The sequence below is a fragment of the Gekko japonicus genome, unplaced genomic scaffold (genome assembly GCF_001447785.1).
Source record: "Gekko japonicus isolate JY-2015 unplaced genomic scaffold, Gekko_japonicus_V1.1 scaffold304, whole genome shotgun sequence".
Taxonomy (NCBI): domain Eukaryota; kingdom Metazoa; phylum Chordata; class Lepidosauria; order Squamata; family Gekkonidae; genus Gekko; species Gekko japonicus.
This window is the reverse complement of record NW_015161960.1, coordinates 1,239,992-1,257,703: the sequence shown is the minus strand read 5'-3', so window position 1 is coordinate 1,257,703 and position 17,712 is coordinate 1,239,992. Positions and strand designations below refer to the sequence as shown.

General features: G+C 43.6%; 1 protein-coding gene across 1 annotated transcript in view; it reads left to right on the top strand.

Annotated features, from left to right (window-relative positions):
• Nucleotides 1-4,896: 4,896 nt before the first annotated feature.
• MEIKIN (meiotic kinetochore factor) overlaps nucleotides 4,897-17,712 on the top strand; it is a 38,241-nt gene continuing 25,425 nt past the window's right edge. The window contains exons 1-7 of the mRNA XM_015429531.1: nucleotides 4,897-4,987; nucleotides 7,359-7,440; nucleotides 7,734-7,812; nucleotides 8,355-8,415; nucleotides 9,769-9,903; nucleotides 14,316-14,435; nucleotides 15,715-15,742. Of these exons, the coding sequence (XP_015285017.1) occupies nucleotides 4,897-4,987; nucleotides 7,359-7,440; nucleotides 7,734-7,812; nucleotides 8,355-8,415; nucleotides 9,769-9,903; nucleotides 14,316-14,435; nucleotides 15,715-15,742 (596 nt within the window). The remainder of the gene's footprint in view (nucleotides 4,988-7,358; nucleotides 7,441-7,733; nucleotides 7,813-8,354; nucleotides 8,416-9,768; nucleotides 9,904-14,315; nucleotides 14,436-15,714; nucleotides 15,743-17,712) is intronic.

Below are 17,712 nucleotides of genomic sequence, written 5' to 3'. Positions count from 1 at the left end.
TGTTTCAGGCCCTTACCCTCCGTGTTTTTAGATTTTTGTGCACACCTGGGGACTGCCCCAAGTGTGCAAGAAAATCTCCCTCCCCCCCCCAGGTACCCCCGATGCGCGGATTTAGGTATCCGCACACAGGGGGCACCTTTCACTATTAGATATATAGATGCACTTTAATCACCCCCAAAGATTTTTTTGTCAGGGAAAGGAATTCTGGTCTTATATTTGCTTTGATGTTCTTTGTGCAAGAAGTTTTGGAGGGATGTTATTCACACATGCAATCCCTTATGCTCCTGGGTGTATATGTCTTCAGACACAGGTATTTCATGCCTTTTCTGAATGTGTGGCTTGACCTGTGCAAATTAGTTCCAAATAATATACTACAACTACCTGAGGACCCAGGAGACTTGTGAGACAGGGAAATCTCATCCCTCCACATTGTCCCCGCTCTCTTCCCACCTCTTTTTCTGCTTTTTCTATCCCCACCCTGTTTTCCACCATCTTCTCAGCTTGTTCACTACATACTCTTCTGGCCCGTTTTCCATTCTCCTTCTCCCAAGCCCTTCCTCCATTCCCCACTTTCTCTCTTCCCCATTCATCACTTTCTTTCCCTCCCCCACACAGATGCTGCTTTCCCCCAACCTGCAGTCATGCTAGAGTTGCCTAGGCCTTGGTTCCAATGTATGGGTTGCTAGGCAATCCCACAGTGATCTTGAGATTTCACAGAATTTCCCCACTTTGTTTTTTCTAAATGTTGGGGGGTTTTCTGAAAATCTGGGGGTTCCCCTTGGTTTGCAGTGGGGTACATGTCTCCACTGTGTAGATTTTTTTAAATTTCAAGTCTAGCACTATTGTTCAGAATAATTAGACTTTAGTAAATTGAAAGGCAGGATATGTATTCTTAAAATATCATAAAATGCAATCATGTGAGGGTGGAATGTGCAGCCATTTACATTCATTGTTCTTATTAGGAAGTATATAGAAGAGAGGAGGCTACAAAAGTGGGAGCGCTAGAAGATCTGTTTGATACAAAGCACCCTCTGTTGCGTGAGGGCACAGGAGAAGCCCATGTATTTCTCCTCTATACAGCCACATACTGGCATGAATTCTGCCACTTCATGGAGATGAATTTGAAGCCTTTCACCAGCCTAAGGAGCCTTTCTGTAACTTAAAAGGCTTCTCCTCCAAAGGAAGGGCCACTTACAGAGGAGGAAGTTTTCTCCAGCCTAAAGTCGGATACATGCCGTTATGTGGGAGCTTAAGCATCTCTGGAAGTGGAACATATATTTGATTGAAATGATTTTTTTTAGTGCAGAATCTTTTTTAACAAATTCACATCCAATATATTTTATTGTGTAGTAACTGAGGGCCTAGCTTTCTCAACCTTCTTCTCTGAATATCACCTTTTACCAGTCTTTAACTTAGTGGAGTTTAAATAAAAGTAAAGGCAGTATTCTTTACAACTGGTCAGTGAGATGTAAAACTATTTTTATTACAATTCTGCAGGGCCTGCAAAATGGAACTGTTCCACCAGGCCTTTGACTAAGGCAGCGGATATCCAAACAACACCAGCCTTTCTTGCCTTGCTCGATTAATCTGCCCTTTGCCTTCCTGCTTTAGGGCACTGACTTTACCAACTTGGCACCAGCACCAGCTGACTTGGATCTCTGTAAGAGAAATGTGCCCTTCCTAGCATTAGTGCAGCAGGCACTGTAATTAGAAATTATTACACTGCCATCAGGAAATTTAACTGCAACTGTTCTTTCAATGTTTTATTTATTGCTGAATGATAAATGATCATTTTACTGAATGTCGTAAGCCGCCCTGAGCCCATTTGGGGGGGCAGGGCAGGATACAAACAATGAAATAAATAATAAATAAAATTTGTATCTTTCTTTTTATCCGACTACAACCAATAACTTTTTAGGGTTGAGGGGAAAGATTTCTACTGAGGAATCAATGTCAACAGGAAATGTTAAACTCCTCCCCCCCATACACACTATTACCCACAATGTAATTTAGGGACTTCAAAGGCTGGTTTATTTATATATTTTTTAAATGTTGAGGTACCAGATCCCAAATCTTCCACATCATACTTGGTTGTAGAATGGGAAAATAAATGGGCATTCTGCAGCACCCTATGGTAGGCCTACAAGAAAGGACTCAACAGCACTGTAAGATCACTCCAAAGAGTATTATATTCTCTCTGAGAACCACATTTTGATAAATGTATAACTGTGGAGAGTATTCAGAAGAAAGAACCAAAGATTACATTTAATAGAGCTTCAGAATTTTAGTTTACAGAAGAAAAAATGGGGGAAATATAGATATATAAACATTCCACAGCGACTCAAATACTGTATCACTCTTGTTAAAACTGTTTCTTAAGAAAAGAAATGAATGGGCATAAAAGGGGCAAAGATTTTAGCTTATATTTAATCATAGATTACACTGTCGGGAAACAAGATAATAATAATAATAATGAGATTAAAAATTTTTAAAGCGGTATGATTGGATTGCAATTCAGCAAAAGGGATGATTGGATTGCAACTCAGCAAACTCACCATATTCAACACATGGTTCTGACTACCCTCTACCGAGCAAAACAAAAACTGCCATGGACATCACCAAGGAATATGTTCATGTATTTATCAACATAATTTAAAAGCTATTGAAAATGTCACATTATTATTCTTTCTAATAATGAAGTCGATGCTCAAGTCGCTATCAAGTCGCTATCAGTAGAGCTGGGAAACCAGGGCCACCCACAGACGGTGGTGAAATTTCTGTATGTTCAGTGAACTCTTGGGGTATGCAGGGAAATGTTCATTGGTTAAAAAAACAAAGAACTACAGGGAATCCCACCCACCCCCATTAAAACAAAGCCATTTCAGGAGTAGGGCTGTCAGCTGTGGCCTGGGAAATTCCTTTTTTGTGGGTGGAGCATTGGGATGGTGGAGTTTGGGGTGTTGGGAGGGGAGGGGAGGGGAGGGGAGGGAGCTCAGCAGGGTATAATGCCATAGAGACAGAGTACATCCTCCAAAACAGCCCTTTTCTTCAGGGGAACTGATCTGGGAAGTCTGGAGATCAACTGTACTAGCAGGAGATCTCCAGGTGCCGCCTGGAGGTTAGCAACCCTATTCAGGAGCCAAAGAATATTAGTGTCCACTTAAGGGAAAGGAGAGTGGCTAGGTGAAGGGAAATGAGGGGCAATGGGTTGACTCAACGCTCCAAAACCTTACAGTACTTTGAAAAGGGAAATTTACATTATGTCCCCCCATAATTTCTTTCTTGGCCTATAGATGGGGGAAACTGTAAGTTCTCCTGTCTCTTCGTCGGCGGCTGTTTCAACCTGCCAATCAAAAGCCCTACTGCCAACAGCCCGGGCTAACTTCCTGGGAATATGTAATGGGAGCCCCGCTAGGTAAAGGTCCTCTGAAGAGCCACAGGTGGTTCCTGAGGCGCTGAGTAGCGTCGCTGTAATGGAACGAGCGCGTTATAATGCGGCTAAACCAACATCGTAGGCAGCTGAGTTTTCAAAGGAACAGCGTTCAGTACCAGACGTGACTTTCCTCCTCATGTTCCCCTCGTTTAAAATGCGTGAAAATGCGCCCCCCGCGCGCAAGGAGGAGGGTGGGTTTTCAAGAGAGAAGAGACTAAGGGGTTCGGCAGAGGGACTTTTCGATATTGCATTGTGAAGCCCGACCCTACACAGCTTTTGTAAAGGTAAAGGTTCCCTTGCTCGAAAGCCAGTCGAATCCGATCCGACTCCAGGGTTGCAGTGCTCATCTCCGTTTCAAAGCCGAAGAGCCAGCGCTGTCCGACATTTCCGTGGTCATGTGACCGGCATGACTAAACACCAAGGCGCACGGAACGCTGTTACCTTTACCTTGAAGCAAATTTCTCGTTCATCGAGGCGACTTCCTTACGATCACGAGAAGGGATTCCCAGAGCTCTTAAGATCCTGGGAGGGCACCACCAAAAGGGCGGGGCGACAAGAGAGCCGCTTTGCCCGCCCCTGGAAACGCTCGTTCCCGCAGTGGGCGGGACTAGTGGACTGGAGTCCCGAATGACGCCCTGGGTTATTATTGGATGGTAGATGCTGCTTATCACATTTCTCACCCTCAAAGCGTCTGCTGGAGGAAACGAGTGGTTAGGCGAGGCGGTTAGTCGCCGAGGAGGCACGGATAAGAGGCTAGTAGTAGTTGTACCAAGGAGTTGCCAGTGGGAGCGAAGTGTGACGTAGACGAGCTGCTGTGTTGTTCCTCTTAGTCTGTGCCGTAGCGTTCAGTGAAAACCTTTGAAATGATTCCTAAATAAGCAGTGTGAGGGTGGATAAAAGATCCAGTGTGAGCCCAATTATGAATGCTGGCTGCTACTGGCGTTTCCCAGAGCGGCACAGGCAACACACAGAAAGCCTGGGTTGAAAGCCCCTCTTAGGATTTATTTTCACCTTTGAGGAGTAAACCAGAGGAGTCTTAAGTGGGATCAATAACCGCTAGCGAGTGCTGATATTAACCTAAGTGATACCAAAGCTCTGTGACGGGTAGAAGTCCATAGAGCACCAATGAGTAATTCCCATTCCTTTTGTGTCTAGTCTGGACTTGGCATCCCTCTGTATGAAACCTTTGAAACTTGACTGCTTTCTGTTGTTTCCACAGATTTTGGGGAGGGGTTTTTCTGTGTTTCATTTTGTGAAAGCAGTTGGCTCAGGCCTTTGTGGCAGCAATGTTTGGGGATATCCCTCCCTTGATCAATGCTCTTCTCACTATACCCTCTTTTGCCTTGCAGACAGTGCTGTTCTAGAGAGAAAAAGCGAGTAAAATGGACTGGAACAAATTGCACACCTATTCTGGGAAAAGGAAGGCCCAAACGAAAGTACACTGTGCTTCTCCTGTGCCGGGCATGGTAGTTCCTGATACTGTGGGCAGGAGGAATGCCCCTCGGCAGTGCTTAAACCTGCTTTCCAAACGCAAGAGGCAGCTTTGTGCCAAAAGTATTAATTCCTGCCCTGTGCAATGAACTTTCCTTCCCTCTTCCATTCCTGTGCGACTGGGTTAAATGTGTTTTGTTTTGCCTAGTACAAAAGGTTCCTTTGTAAATAATTAGCTGTGTGTTATATGTAAGAGATGAGAACGTAAATATAGGTTCTGTCCAAATATTACCATAATTTGCATTTCTGATAGAGGTGAGGAGGAAAGTGGAGAGTCTGTATGCATATGCTTAGGCTCATATGCAAAATCCTTTAGTGGTGGTTTTAATTAGAGGCATAAATCAAAATCTTCTAAGTCTGCTAGGAGTGTCATAGAAAATCCCTTAATGGCCTGCTTGAATGAATCATGAAGTTAGAAGATTGAACTACCCCATTTTTGGTGTTCTTAATTCTTTCTTTCAAAATTTGTTTGGCTTATTTCATTCAACTAATTCTTTAAAGTGTTTCCATTCCCCCCTAAGTATGAACTATCTTATTCTGCATAGGTACGTTGAACTTAATGCCTGATGTTGCATCTTTCTTTTGCTCAGTCTGTTTTGTTGTAGTGGGGGGAAAACAGTTGTACGTGTTATCTTAATTCATTGTACTTTCTAAATGGAATCAATTTCTGTGTGTGAGGGGGTGTAACGTGTGAAGGCATTTGAGCCTGTGCTATGCACTGAATAGCGTGTGTTTAGAAATGGGAGGAACTTTGTTCAAATTTCTGTTCATGCATAAAGCACACTGTAGTTGCTATCCCTGGACAAGCCCAAGAACCTCATGCTTTGTTAATCCTCCCTGCTTTCAAGGGCTGGGGTTTGAACATGATGTTTTGTGGCCCTTGACCACATGGAACTTAATACATTTGTTTTTCTTGGTTTCATACAATTGTGCTGTATAGTGGAGTAAACTGATAGAATAGCATGGTCCATCAGTAGGTTACCAGCCAATTTCCTGTCTGCTACTTTCTGGGATTTTGTAAATATTGCTGGACTAGGTCTGATTTAGTAAGGCCTTCCTTTATTTATTTATTTATTTATTTCTTCGATTTATATCCCGCCCTCCCCGCATGCAGGCTCAGGGCAGCTTACAACATTGGCACATTGCCGATAAAACTATATAACATTATAAAACACTACGATATAGGATTATAAAACATAGAACATAAAAACATAAGGTGCTAATTATTAGTAATACAATTCCTGTGTGCGGTGGCATACTGGATATGTCTCCAACTGCTGAGTTCAGTTCAGTGTCCTCCTGAGTCACTCTGTGTAATGAGCCAGATGTTGAAACTGAGGACTGCGCTTGTTGATGGTATTAGTGGGGCGGCTCCTAATCAAACGCCTGGTGGAAGAGCTCCATCTTGCAGGCCCTGCAGAACTGTAATAGGTCCCGCAGGGCCCTGATCTCTTCCGGGAGCTCATTCCACCAGTACGGAGCCGCCACTAAAAAGGCCCTAGCCCTTGTCGAAGTGAGCCTGTCGTCCTTAGGGCCCGGGAGGGTCAGCTGATTCTGTGACCCCGACCACAGTGCTCTCTGGGGTATATGCGGGGAAAGGCGGTCCCTCAGGTATGGCGGAGCCTGGCCATATAGAGCTTTAAAGGTAAGTACCAGCACCTTGAAGCGAACTTGGTATGCTATTGGCAGCCAGTGCAGGGCCTTCAGCACAGGCTGGATGTGCTCCCATCTTGGAAAGCCCATCAACAGCCTGGTCACGGTATTCTGCACTAGCTGCAGCTTCCGAATCTGCAACAAGGGCAGCCCCATGTAGAGAGCGTTGCAGTAGTCTAGTCTCGAGGTGACCGTTGAGCTATTTCACAGATAAAGTCTTGTCGTTTTGCTGTGATCTCCCCGCCACAGCTGAAACAGTGAGCGAGCTCGAGGCCCCAAGCACGTCTTCAGTGTCGGGTTTGGATCATTTCGGCTCTCTCAGCCTGGAGGAAGTTGACAGATTGCTCTTGACTGTGCGCTCAACCACATGCAGCTTTGATCCGTGCCCTCCCTGGCTCATTAAAGCGGGCCACGAGGGGTTCCCCCACCCCATGCAGAGTAATTGCAATTGGATGACCTTGGAGAAAACCCTCTGTTCCAATGTGTGTGTGTTGTAGATAGATTGTAGATAAGATGGTCACTGCACGTGCCCCCCTTACTTGAAAAGGGATTAATTACATGTATCTGATTTTTTATTTTTTAAAAATTATCATGCCTAGGGAAAAGCAACCTGTCACTGTTTTCTGCTGGCTGAAATGTGTTGTGCAGCATTGCTCTTTTTTTTTTTTTTTTGCACAGTGGAACCTAATCTATGTTAAAAACTAAGGTCTTAAAACTGCACAATTTTTCCCCACTTAGTTTTGGTAATCTACTATTTGAGTAAGTGTCTGCTTTTCTTCAGGGCAGATTGGAAGCATCAATGCAAAAACATTACCAGCGATTCAAGAAAACTCTAAGGTGGATTGCTTTTCAGCTGAACAAAGGTACAGTATTACACTCACATGAAATACTCTTGGGGAGGATTTCAACATGGTATCAAACCATCTAATGTATGTTTGTAGGCACAGTGGAAAGAGTTACTCCTTTTTGGGGGTGACTTGCTCCATTTTTGCAGTATCTCCATAGTAGCTGTAATGTAACCTCCATCTTTCAAGGGTGTTGTAATATGTTTCAAATTAGGGGCAGTCACCATTTGCCAGAAGGAGGTTGCAAATAGTAGAGAAGGTTGAACTATTCTATGACAAATATTGTCCCATAATTTTTTGTTTTTGTATAGTGTTAAACTGAATTACAATGAAAACACAGGCATGAATATGAATGAAAATATCAGTGAAATGGACAGTGATACAACTCAGGTATGAATTCTATTGTTAGATTTCTTAATAGGGTATAAATGGTAATTTCTTTTTTAGACACTATCAAAATACATATAAGATAATTCGAATGCAACTAATGGTGTTACAGTATGCTCACTAATATTTAGTAATTAGGAAATCAGTTTTGGAAGTGATGTGAATATAGGAAAAGATACTTTTCAGGAAGTTTTTCTTTCTGCGGAATGATCCAGTGATTCAGCCCATTGTTTGGCTTTGTAGTCAGCAAGTACCGCTCTGTATCTTGATGATTCTAGTTTTGAAGTGGCAATCTCCCCCCCCCCCCAGGTAAGTGATTATCAAGGCAACTTGCAGTAGTTACCAGTATAGCTCACCACCACCACTTGTATATCAGTTTTCTAGTCAAAATTAGAACAATATAACTTGAATTATTGATTGTGTAAAACTCTGTTTTAAAGGGATACATGTCCAGGAGATTGTTTGAGTTTTGTATGGTAAAAAGGAAAATCTCAGTTTCATCTAGATCATGCTTTACCATCTGAATCTTCCACTGTCGACTTTAGGATTTTCTGCATTTGAACTCTGGAAGTAGAGAAAGCCTGGGAAGTAACGAGACTAGTTCAGGTTAGTATGCTTAAGTGTGGACTAGTTCAGGTTAGTATGCTTAAGTGTGATGGGATCAAGATCTCTTTACTTACTAATATATATTTAATATCTGACTTGCAGGACTAGTCCTTATGTAAAATACTATTAAACAGTATGTGGGTTTCCTGTGCCAATTCCATTGCCTATCCTGCAGTTTTTCTCATGCAGGCTAACTTGTTTTTTTGCCATCAAGTCTCAGCCAATATATAGTGACCCTGTAGGGTTTTCAAGGCTAGAGACATTCAGAGATGGTTTGCCATTGCCTGCTTCTGCGTAATGACCCTGGTTTTCCTTGGTGGTCTCCCATCCAAATATTGACCAGGGCCAACCCTGGTTAGCTTGCAAGATCTAATGAGATCAGGCTAGCCTGGGCTATCAAGGGGAGGGAAACCTACTTTTTACATTAAGTTTTATTGACTTGATATATGGCATAAAGAAGGGAAGAAATTCTGGGACGAAGCTATAAATAATAATGAAGTACATGCAGAATGCTTAACACCTTGGGTTGGTACTTGTAAGGTTGGTTCAGATAATGCAACCAGTTAATCATTAGATTTTAGACTACTGAACGTTCAAATGGATTTTGATGAAAAATTCAGTAGACTGGGGTGTATTTCTTCATGCCTTAAGAACCTGAACGGGCCAGCAGCAGAAGCTATAAAGTTAACCAGTTGATCCTCTGTTCTGTTTACTTGCTGTTCATAGCTGTTCTTGGTTCTCTTTTTCCATAATTATATTGTGCAACCAGGACTGGGGCACTGGCTGCTTCCAGGAATAACAGAGTATGTTAAATTATTGATGTAGGGCAATAACAGGGATTAGGTAGGCTGTCTGGTTTGATGAGGTCTATTGTCTTCATTTTAGGGGGAAATGAATGTAGAATGTCAGTGTCTTGTAAGTTCCTTTGAAATAGTTAAATAAATTTGCTAAAAGTTAATATTCCAAACAAACTACTGTAGCTACATTCAGAGGTGGTATTTATCTATTCATTCATACAATGTGTGTTGTGCTCACTATAAAGAACAATTGCAGTGATTATACTGGAACCTGAATAATGTGGTTTCTGTACTGTAAATATAAGAATACAATATGTACTTTGTTGGCAACTCTTCCTGCACCTATTAGTTTGTTATGTGCCTTTTCTGTTTGCAGTTCTATACAAATATATAAACCTGTACAAATATAGTCAGAACTGGAGATGTGCAGATTTCGACAAAATGAAACCCAAACCTTAAAATTTTGTGTCCTTTTGCAGGAGTGACCGTCAGGTTTATGCAGAATATGTTCAGTGTAAATGAGTCAAATATTCTTACATGTTCTCTTTAATTACAGGGATGACCCTACCAACTGGTGTTTCAGACTTTCTGCTAGAGTGCTTGGATTCTAGTATAGAAGCTAATACAGAATCTGGTGATAGAACAAATAGTTACTCATCGCCTGAAACATTCAGGGATGACAGTGATTTAGGTATATATTATATGTGCTTTATACCTGGGTGCAGGGCCAGTTGCGGGTTTTTGTGGGCCCTGGGCAAAAAGCTATAAGTGGGCCCCCTTTTCCCTTTGGTACAGTGCTTTCTTCCCAAGCCATATCCCTTCCAATTGGCTTTTCCCCTTAGCACTACCTTTTCTTCTTTAACCAATTGGCTCTGCCTTTTCTTCTTTAACCACTCCCTTTTCCATTTCAATTTTGCTTTGGTAAAGAGAAATCATACAAAATTTTGCTTTCTTACTTTTTATTACCTTGTATAAAACAAAATAACTTAGATGTAAGAATGATATGACAAATATATTTCTTTTTCCATAACAATATTCCCTTAAACATGAATTGCATATGATGTTTGCAAATGAAAACTAACTAACTGAAAGCCAAATCCTTTGAGGGTCCGGGCAGGGTTTCATGTAGATATGTGAATGCCTAGAAGTGTTCTAGAAAGTTACATCTCTAGGAGCGTAAAAGAAGAAGAAAGAGATGGTTTTTATACCCCACTTTTCTCTACCCTAAGAAGTCTCAAAGCAGCTTACAGTCTCCTTCCCTCCTCTTCCCACAACAGGCACCTTGTGAGGTAGGTGCGGCTGAGAGAGTTCTGAGAGAACTGTGACTGGCCCAAGGTCACGTAGCAGGCTTCATGTGGAGGGAAGAGTGGGGAATCAAACCTGGTTCTCCAGCTTAGAGTCCTCCACTCTTAACTACTACACCATGCTGGTTCTCAAGTGTAATCAAACCATGTTCCACCTTGTTTTTTTAACAGCAAAATGGTGAAGCCTAGTATCAAACTCAACATATGGTGCTTCATGTGATGCAATTGACAGAACTGTTAAAACATTCAGTTGATCTTGGGACATTTGTGACCGGAATTGTTAATTAATTTCATATTGCTGAAGCTCCTTCAGCGATGCCATTGAAACACGAATTGTCAGCAACAACTGCAAAGCCACAACTGTATTTGGGAATGCAGAACTCAGTGAACATGATATGATGTAGCACAAAGTCTCTATAAGGGATCATTCTACAGAGAAGTTTAAGCAATAATCAGTTTTTTATCTAAAGTCAGATATCCCCTTCTTGTGTTTACACATGATGAGCAGACTCTTGTAAATACATGAAGAACCCCCATTGTTTCTCCCCCTTCTACTTTCCTGGGTTGCAGTGTGCCAAATGGGAATCCCAAAGCCAGCAATGTATCACTATAAAAGTGTTTGTTGCTTCCTCTGAGCATGAAATTAGGCTGTAATCACAGAAGAGCAGGGGTCCTTTCCTGCCGGAGCACACTGAAGCGGCACTTTGTCAGTAATGAGTCCAGCAAGCCCCACCCCCCCGGCCTTCCCTGGCCCACTCGCCTAAGCAGGCCAGCCGGGGAAGGCCTCCCTGTGCCTTCGCCTGCTCGCCCGCCAGAGCAGATGGGCAGGGGAAGGCTGACACCCCCCCCCCGCCTTCCCTGGCCCACTCGTCTAAGCGGGCCGGCCGGGGAAGGCCTTCCAAGCAGCGGGGAGGAATTTAAATGCCTCCCCGTGCCTTCCCCATCTCGCCTGCCGGAGCGGGTGGGTGGGGGTAGGCCTGCTGAGGTCCCCCCTGTCTTCTCTGGTCCGCTCACCTAAGCGGGCCAGCTGGTGAATGCCTTCCAAGCAGTGGGGAGGCATTTAAATGCCTCCCTGTGCCTTCCCCTGCTCGCCTGCCGGTGTGGGTGGATAAGGGAAGGCCTGCTGAGGCCCCCTCTCCTCCGTCCATGGCCCACTTGCCTAAGCAGGCCGTCCGGGGAAGGCCTTACAAGCAGCGGAAAGACATTTAAATGCCTCCCTGTGCCTTCCCCCACTCGACCTCCAAAGCGGATGGGTGGGGGAAGGCCTGTTGAGACCCCCCCTCGGCCTTCCCTGGCCTGCCCCCAAGGCAGGCTGGGGGGAAGCAAAGAGAGAAGGGGTTTAAACTTTAAACCCCTTCTCTTTCCATTGTATTCTATGGCCCCATAGAATATAATGGAAAGATCGCACCACCGCTGCAGTGCGACTCTAGAGACGGGTTTAAAGTTTAAAGTCCTTCTCTCTTTGCTCCCCCCCCCCCCGCCCTGGCGCGACATGGGAAGCGAAAAAAGGGGGGGAGGCATCTTCAAAAGCCTCCCCTCCCCTTCCCCAGGCGGGCTGGGGGGGGGGGAGCGAAGAGAGAAGGGGTTTAAAGTTTAAACCCATTCTCTCTTTGCTTTCTCTCTCCCTCCCCTCCCAGCCCTCCTGGGGAAGGGGAGGGGAGGCTTTTGCAGATGCCGCCCTCCTTTTTGCTTCCCCTTCTGACATAACTTCCGGTGATATCAGGGGGCGTGGCATATGCTAATGAACTATTGTGCTAATCTATTAGATATGCTAATGAGCTCCTGCAGTTCTTTTTCTACGAAATGACTCCTGCAGAAGAGTGTGTATTTTCTTGGATGGATGGCTCCTCTGATTCTCACCACCTTCCATTGAACTCTTCCCCCTTTCCCACCCCAAGCCCTGCTCTGGTTTGGTTCCAGGTAACATGCTATAGGAGGACACAAGGATAGGAGGATTCGAGGACAGCTACAGGCACTCAGGCTGGGACACATTAGGGTTGGCAACCTCCAGGTGCAGCCTGGAGATTTCCCAGAATTAAATGTGATCCCCAGACTACAACAATCACTTCTCCAGAGAAAATGGCTACTTGAGAGGATAGACTGTGTGGCATTATACCCAATTAAAGCCACTCACCCCCCTTCCCCAGACTTCATCTCCCAAATCTCTGGGAATTTCCCCACACAAAGTCAGCAACCCTAGTCAGCTTGTGTACACACACACTTCCTTTGCAGCTACATGAACGTGGAAAGTGAAGTTGGGGGGGCTCCCCCCACAGACACACACAGTGCCCCCCCCCCCGCTTGCTAAGCCCAGCTAAAAGAGAAGGCAAAATTGTGTCCAGCACCCATTCATCATCACCATTTACAGTGCTGTGATGTCCCGCTCCACTATGGGCTTGTGGTGCAGAACTCTTCCCCCTCCAGCATTTTCAAGGGCCAAAACAGCTGCATGAGCGCCCGTACATACTGAAAAATTGTAACGAGTCCACTTGTGAAAGGAAGAATACAAAGGCTGCTACTGCCCACCCCCTCTATTTCCAACCACCTTTGAACTCACTCCCCCCCCAAAAAGCCCCCCCCCCCCAAGCTCCTATCTTATGTGCTGATGATGAGAGGAATCGATGGCTGATGTGAGCTGGTGGGCTAAAGCGCAAAAAGGACTGTCACATGCTTCAGAGCATGCAGGAGCAACTGCTTTGTGCACAAAGTAAACTGCAAAGGGAAGGCTGGGGAGAGAGGCAGGAGGAGGGAAGGAGACTCACAGCCTCATTGGCAGAAGCTGTAATTGGGAGAGAGCCCCTGTGGCAGCTCTCATTGGTCAGCAACTGACCGAGTAAGGCCTGTTTTGACTACATGGATATACTAGTGAGAGAAGATGTGATAACAGCACATCTTTATTTCTCTTTCAGCAAATTATACATTAATAGGTTTTACTATTTTGTGTAAATTATGCATGAATAAATTGTATTTCTATTTGCTCAGTGAAGCTCCTGGAAATAGTCATGTGGGAAAAGTTGACCTTATGGAATATTGCTAAATGTTTCTTAATTAAAAAAAAAAAAAGTTTGATCAAAGTTGTCGTTTGACTACATCCCTCATTTTGAATTTTTGATTTGGCAGTTCTTGACATACCTTTCCTTTTCCAGTTGCCCCAGTCCTGGGATTAAATCTAAATACTCCTGGTTTGACAGTTAAATACCCCAAATATATATTCGACATCATGTTTTCTGCATCTTTAGTGTACTTACGCTTTGTACTCTAATCACAAATACATCTGTTAGCTCTCATTGAAATCAGCTGGAGTTACTGTAGAATAGTTAGTTTATAAATGCAGAGCTAGCATTGGTTATGGGGTTGGAGCACCTGTCCTGTGAGGATTTGCTGAAGAGTCTAGGCCTTTTCCAGTCTCAAAAAAAGTGGCAATGGGGAGATATGATGGAGGTTTATACAATTTTGCATAGTTAGGAAGTAAACTGTGGAGTTCCCTGCTAGTGGACAAAGTGGTGACCACAGGCACAGATAGATTTAAAAGGGGGTTAAACCGATTCATGGGGGATAGGTCCATCAATGCCTACTAATTAAGGTAAGAGGAACCACCCTTCACAGAGGCACTGAACCTCTGAGTACCAGTGATAGGAGAAAGAATCAGTGAAAGGCCTTGGCCTTCATGCCCTGTTTGTCAGCCCTTCAAGTACTAGATGAACCACTAGTCTGATCTAGGAAGGCTCGTCTAATGTTCTTAACTTGATTAATTTTAAAATTGTGGGAGCAACTAATATTGTTTGTCATTTTTCTTTAGAAGAAACCTGTTCTAGATCCAAAGAATACTTTGGATGCAAGAACTCTACGCTCCTGAACACCAGCAAAGCCCTCAATATAGACAAGATGCCACCATTGCCAAGTTTTTCAAAAATATTTGGTAACTTTTTACATGTTATCGAAGCATTTGACTGTAAATCTGATGTTCACTCTTTAGTACCTATTCTGTGGAAGACTAGACTTTGTGCTTTGGCAAGAAATGTAAGCCTGAGAAGCCAAGTTGCTGTTTTTCTACAGCCAAGCAGCTGAGGGTACATGATTTGCACAAGAGAAGAAAAAATGGATAGGTGGTGTTTAGCCCCTCCCTCCCCCACTGTCAGTGCAATTTTGTACAGACTTACACCCTTCTGTACCCAATGACTTCAGGGATTTTAGAGGGCTGTAACTTTGCTGCCAGTATGGCAAACCTGTCTGGAAGTAAGTCACTTGAATGGGGAATGAAGGAAGTAAATGCATGCAGGAATGTTTAAGCATCTCCAGGTTTCCATTTTTCCTTTGCCAATTACTGCCCTTCCATTGCTACTTTACAGTTGAAAACTAAAAAGCAGTATCCTGGTCTCCCAAATCTGTACATTTTGCCAACACATAAGACAAATTAAGGTCCTGGTCACACGAGCGGGATACTGCGCCACTGAAAGGAGGCAAATTAGAGCCGGAGCAAAAAGAACCACGGTAGCGCGATCCGACATGCCCCCGTGGCTCTGTGCTCCGGCCTTTGGCAGGCAATCAGGCGTAGTGCAGCAAAACAGACGTTGCACGTTTGTGCGCATGTGTGGGACGGGGAACGGCGCTGGCTGCGACGGGCTACCAGCGCTTCCCCGATCAGACGCCTGGAGTTGCCGCACGTCATCTAGAAGGTAGTGCTCTGTTGCCGGTACCTTTTCAATGCGCGTTTTCGGGCCGAAGGGATGGATCAGGGACGGGTGCGTGACGCTTCCCAGATGTTGCAGTATGATCGCGCCCGTTTGATGCGCCCTCAACCCGTCCGTTTCGCGGGGCAAATCCTCCCGTGTGACCGGGGCCTAAGATTATCATTAAAGAATGCTTGCACTGTGTCATCTTATACTTTAGATTCAGGTGGGTAGCCTTATTGTTTTGAAGCAACAGAACAAAGTTTGAGTCCAGTGGCACCTTTAATACCAACAAAGTTTAATTCTGGGTATAAGCTTTCATGGGTATCTGAAGAAGTGTGCGTGAAGAAGCTTATACCCAGAATTAAACTTAAAGGTGCCACTGGACTCAAATTTTGTTTTGAGAAAATAGAATTGCTTCATTTCTTCTATTAATCATACCTTCTCTGTAATTCACAGCAGCATTGATATATAATACAAAGTATTGATGATACTCATAATCCACACTTCTCTGTTGTTCTCTTTTAGGAAATACTTTGGAAGGTCGAGATGCAAGGTAATATATAAACAAAATATTTTTGTAATGTCATAATTTGTGGAGCATATAGCTTTCCAGGCATAGGTTGCTTTTAATTTTCTGAACTTTATTTACCATTCTTAGTTTCACTAATAGGCAACAGTGATCTGAATTATATGTTAATATATAGCTAAAAGCTATGTTCCAGGATGATTATGTTTACAATTTATTTTCAATGTGTTGTCAAAGGATTCTATAACACACCCTGGTCTTGGTCCCAAAATCCTTGTACACAGCATTGGTCTGTATATACACTCAGTGCTATGCTTAAGAATCTGTGCATGATCACTGTGACATAGCTTCTGTAAGTTGTATCTTCATGAGCCAATAAGATTCGAGTTCCATGGAGTAGCTTTCTAGCTGGAAGATGGCAGATGGTCTGGGAGTGAATGAGTGAGAATGGAGCAATTTGCAGGCTAAGTCTATAGGTTTTTTAAATAGGTTTTCTTAGACTGACAGGAAAACATTATTCAAATAGATACTGCATATTCAGCTATGAGCTAGCCAACTTTAGCACAATCCTAGACAGAGTTACTACCTTCTAAGTTCATTGATTTCTGTGCACCTATAATTGTATAATTCTGCTTGGGAGTGTGCTGTTAAATACTTTGTTTCTATTCAGTAACGGATACATCAGAGCTGGTCTTGAAAGAGCAGTTTTGGAAAGAGCTCTCTCAGCCCCACCTACCTCACAGGGTGTCTGTTGTGGGGAGGGGAAGGGAAAGGAGTTTGTAAGCCGCTCTGAGACTCCAAGTGAAGGGCGGAGTATAAATCCAATCTCTTCTCTTCTTCTTCATCCCCCTCCTGGATTCAGATTTAAAAAGTTGTTAAAACCAATTCCTAATACCATTTGCCTCAGTTTTTGAATGTTTATGATTTGTTTTGTATGGCTTCTGTGTTTAGTTTGACTCCACTGACTCCATGCAGAGAGGCCTGGTCCTTTTGGGAAGGCTATCATAAACATTTTAATTCCTATAAAGGCCTGTAGGATCCATCCTCAGAAAGACGTCTAAACAAGCAGGTGACCTTTCTGTGTTCCCAGAGAAGTGTAATAGGTTCCAGGGGACTTCTTCACAATTACCTATTGTAGGGAGATGGGATTAATGTAATCTGCTGTCCCTAACAGATAATTGATGCCATCAAAATGACAGCTATCAAATAATAAAGACGATTCATGGGACCTTCTTTTATTTTTATGTTTCCCAATGGAAATTATTGCTGCCTGATCATAATATAGGAGTAATTTTTGTAAATGAAAAGCCTATAGAACCTTGTTTTGGGCCAGTACATGCTATTTATTTTGTCTTTCTGCAATGATTCCCTAAGGAGTTTTTGGCAGATAATGGGCATGAACTTGTTTATTGTATTTTATTTATTTATTTATTTTTCATATTTATAGCCCGCCCTTCCCACAAGCGGGCTCAGGGAGGGTAACAACATCCAGTAGCATAATAAATAAAGTTAAAATTTAAACACAGTAATATACATTAAAATGGTGGTCACAGCCCAAGAATAGAATTGGCTGGTTGTGAGGGATTCCTTGACTCTCCAATAACACATGAGTGATAGCCAGCTGTTAGTAAATGGGTGACAACAACTTCAGGGAGGCCATACCTAGATACCCGCTGTCTCAGCCAAAGACCTGGCAGAACAGCTCTGTCTTACAGGCCCTGCGGAACTGAAGAAGATCCCACAGGGCCCTGATCTCAATGGGAAGCATGTTCCACCAGGCAGGGGCCAGGGCAGAAAAGGCCCTGGCCCTGGTCGAGGCAAGACGGGCGTCTTTTGGGCCAGGGACCACCAGGTGATGTTGATCCATCAAGCGTAAAGCTCTTTCAGGTATATATGGGAAGATGTGGTCCCTCAGGTATGTTGGTCCCAGGCCGTATAAGGCTTTAAAGGTTATTACCAACACCTTGAAGCAAATCTGGAACTCAACTGGTATCTAA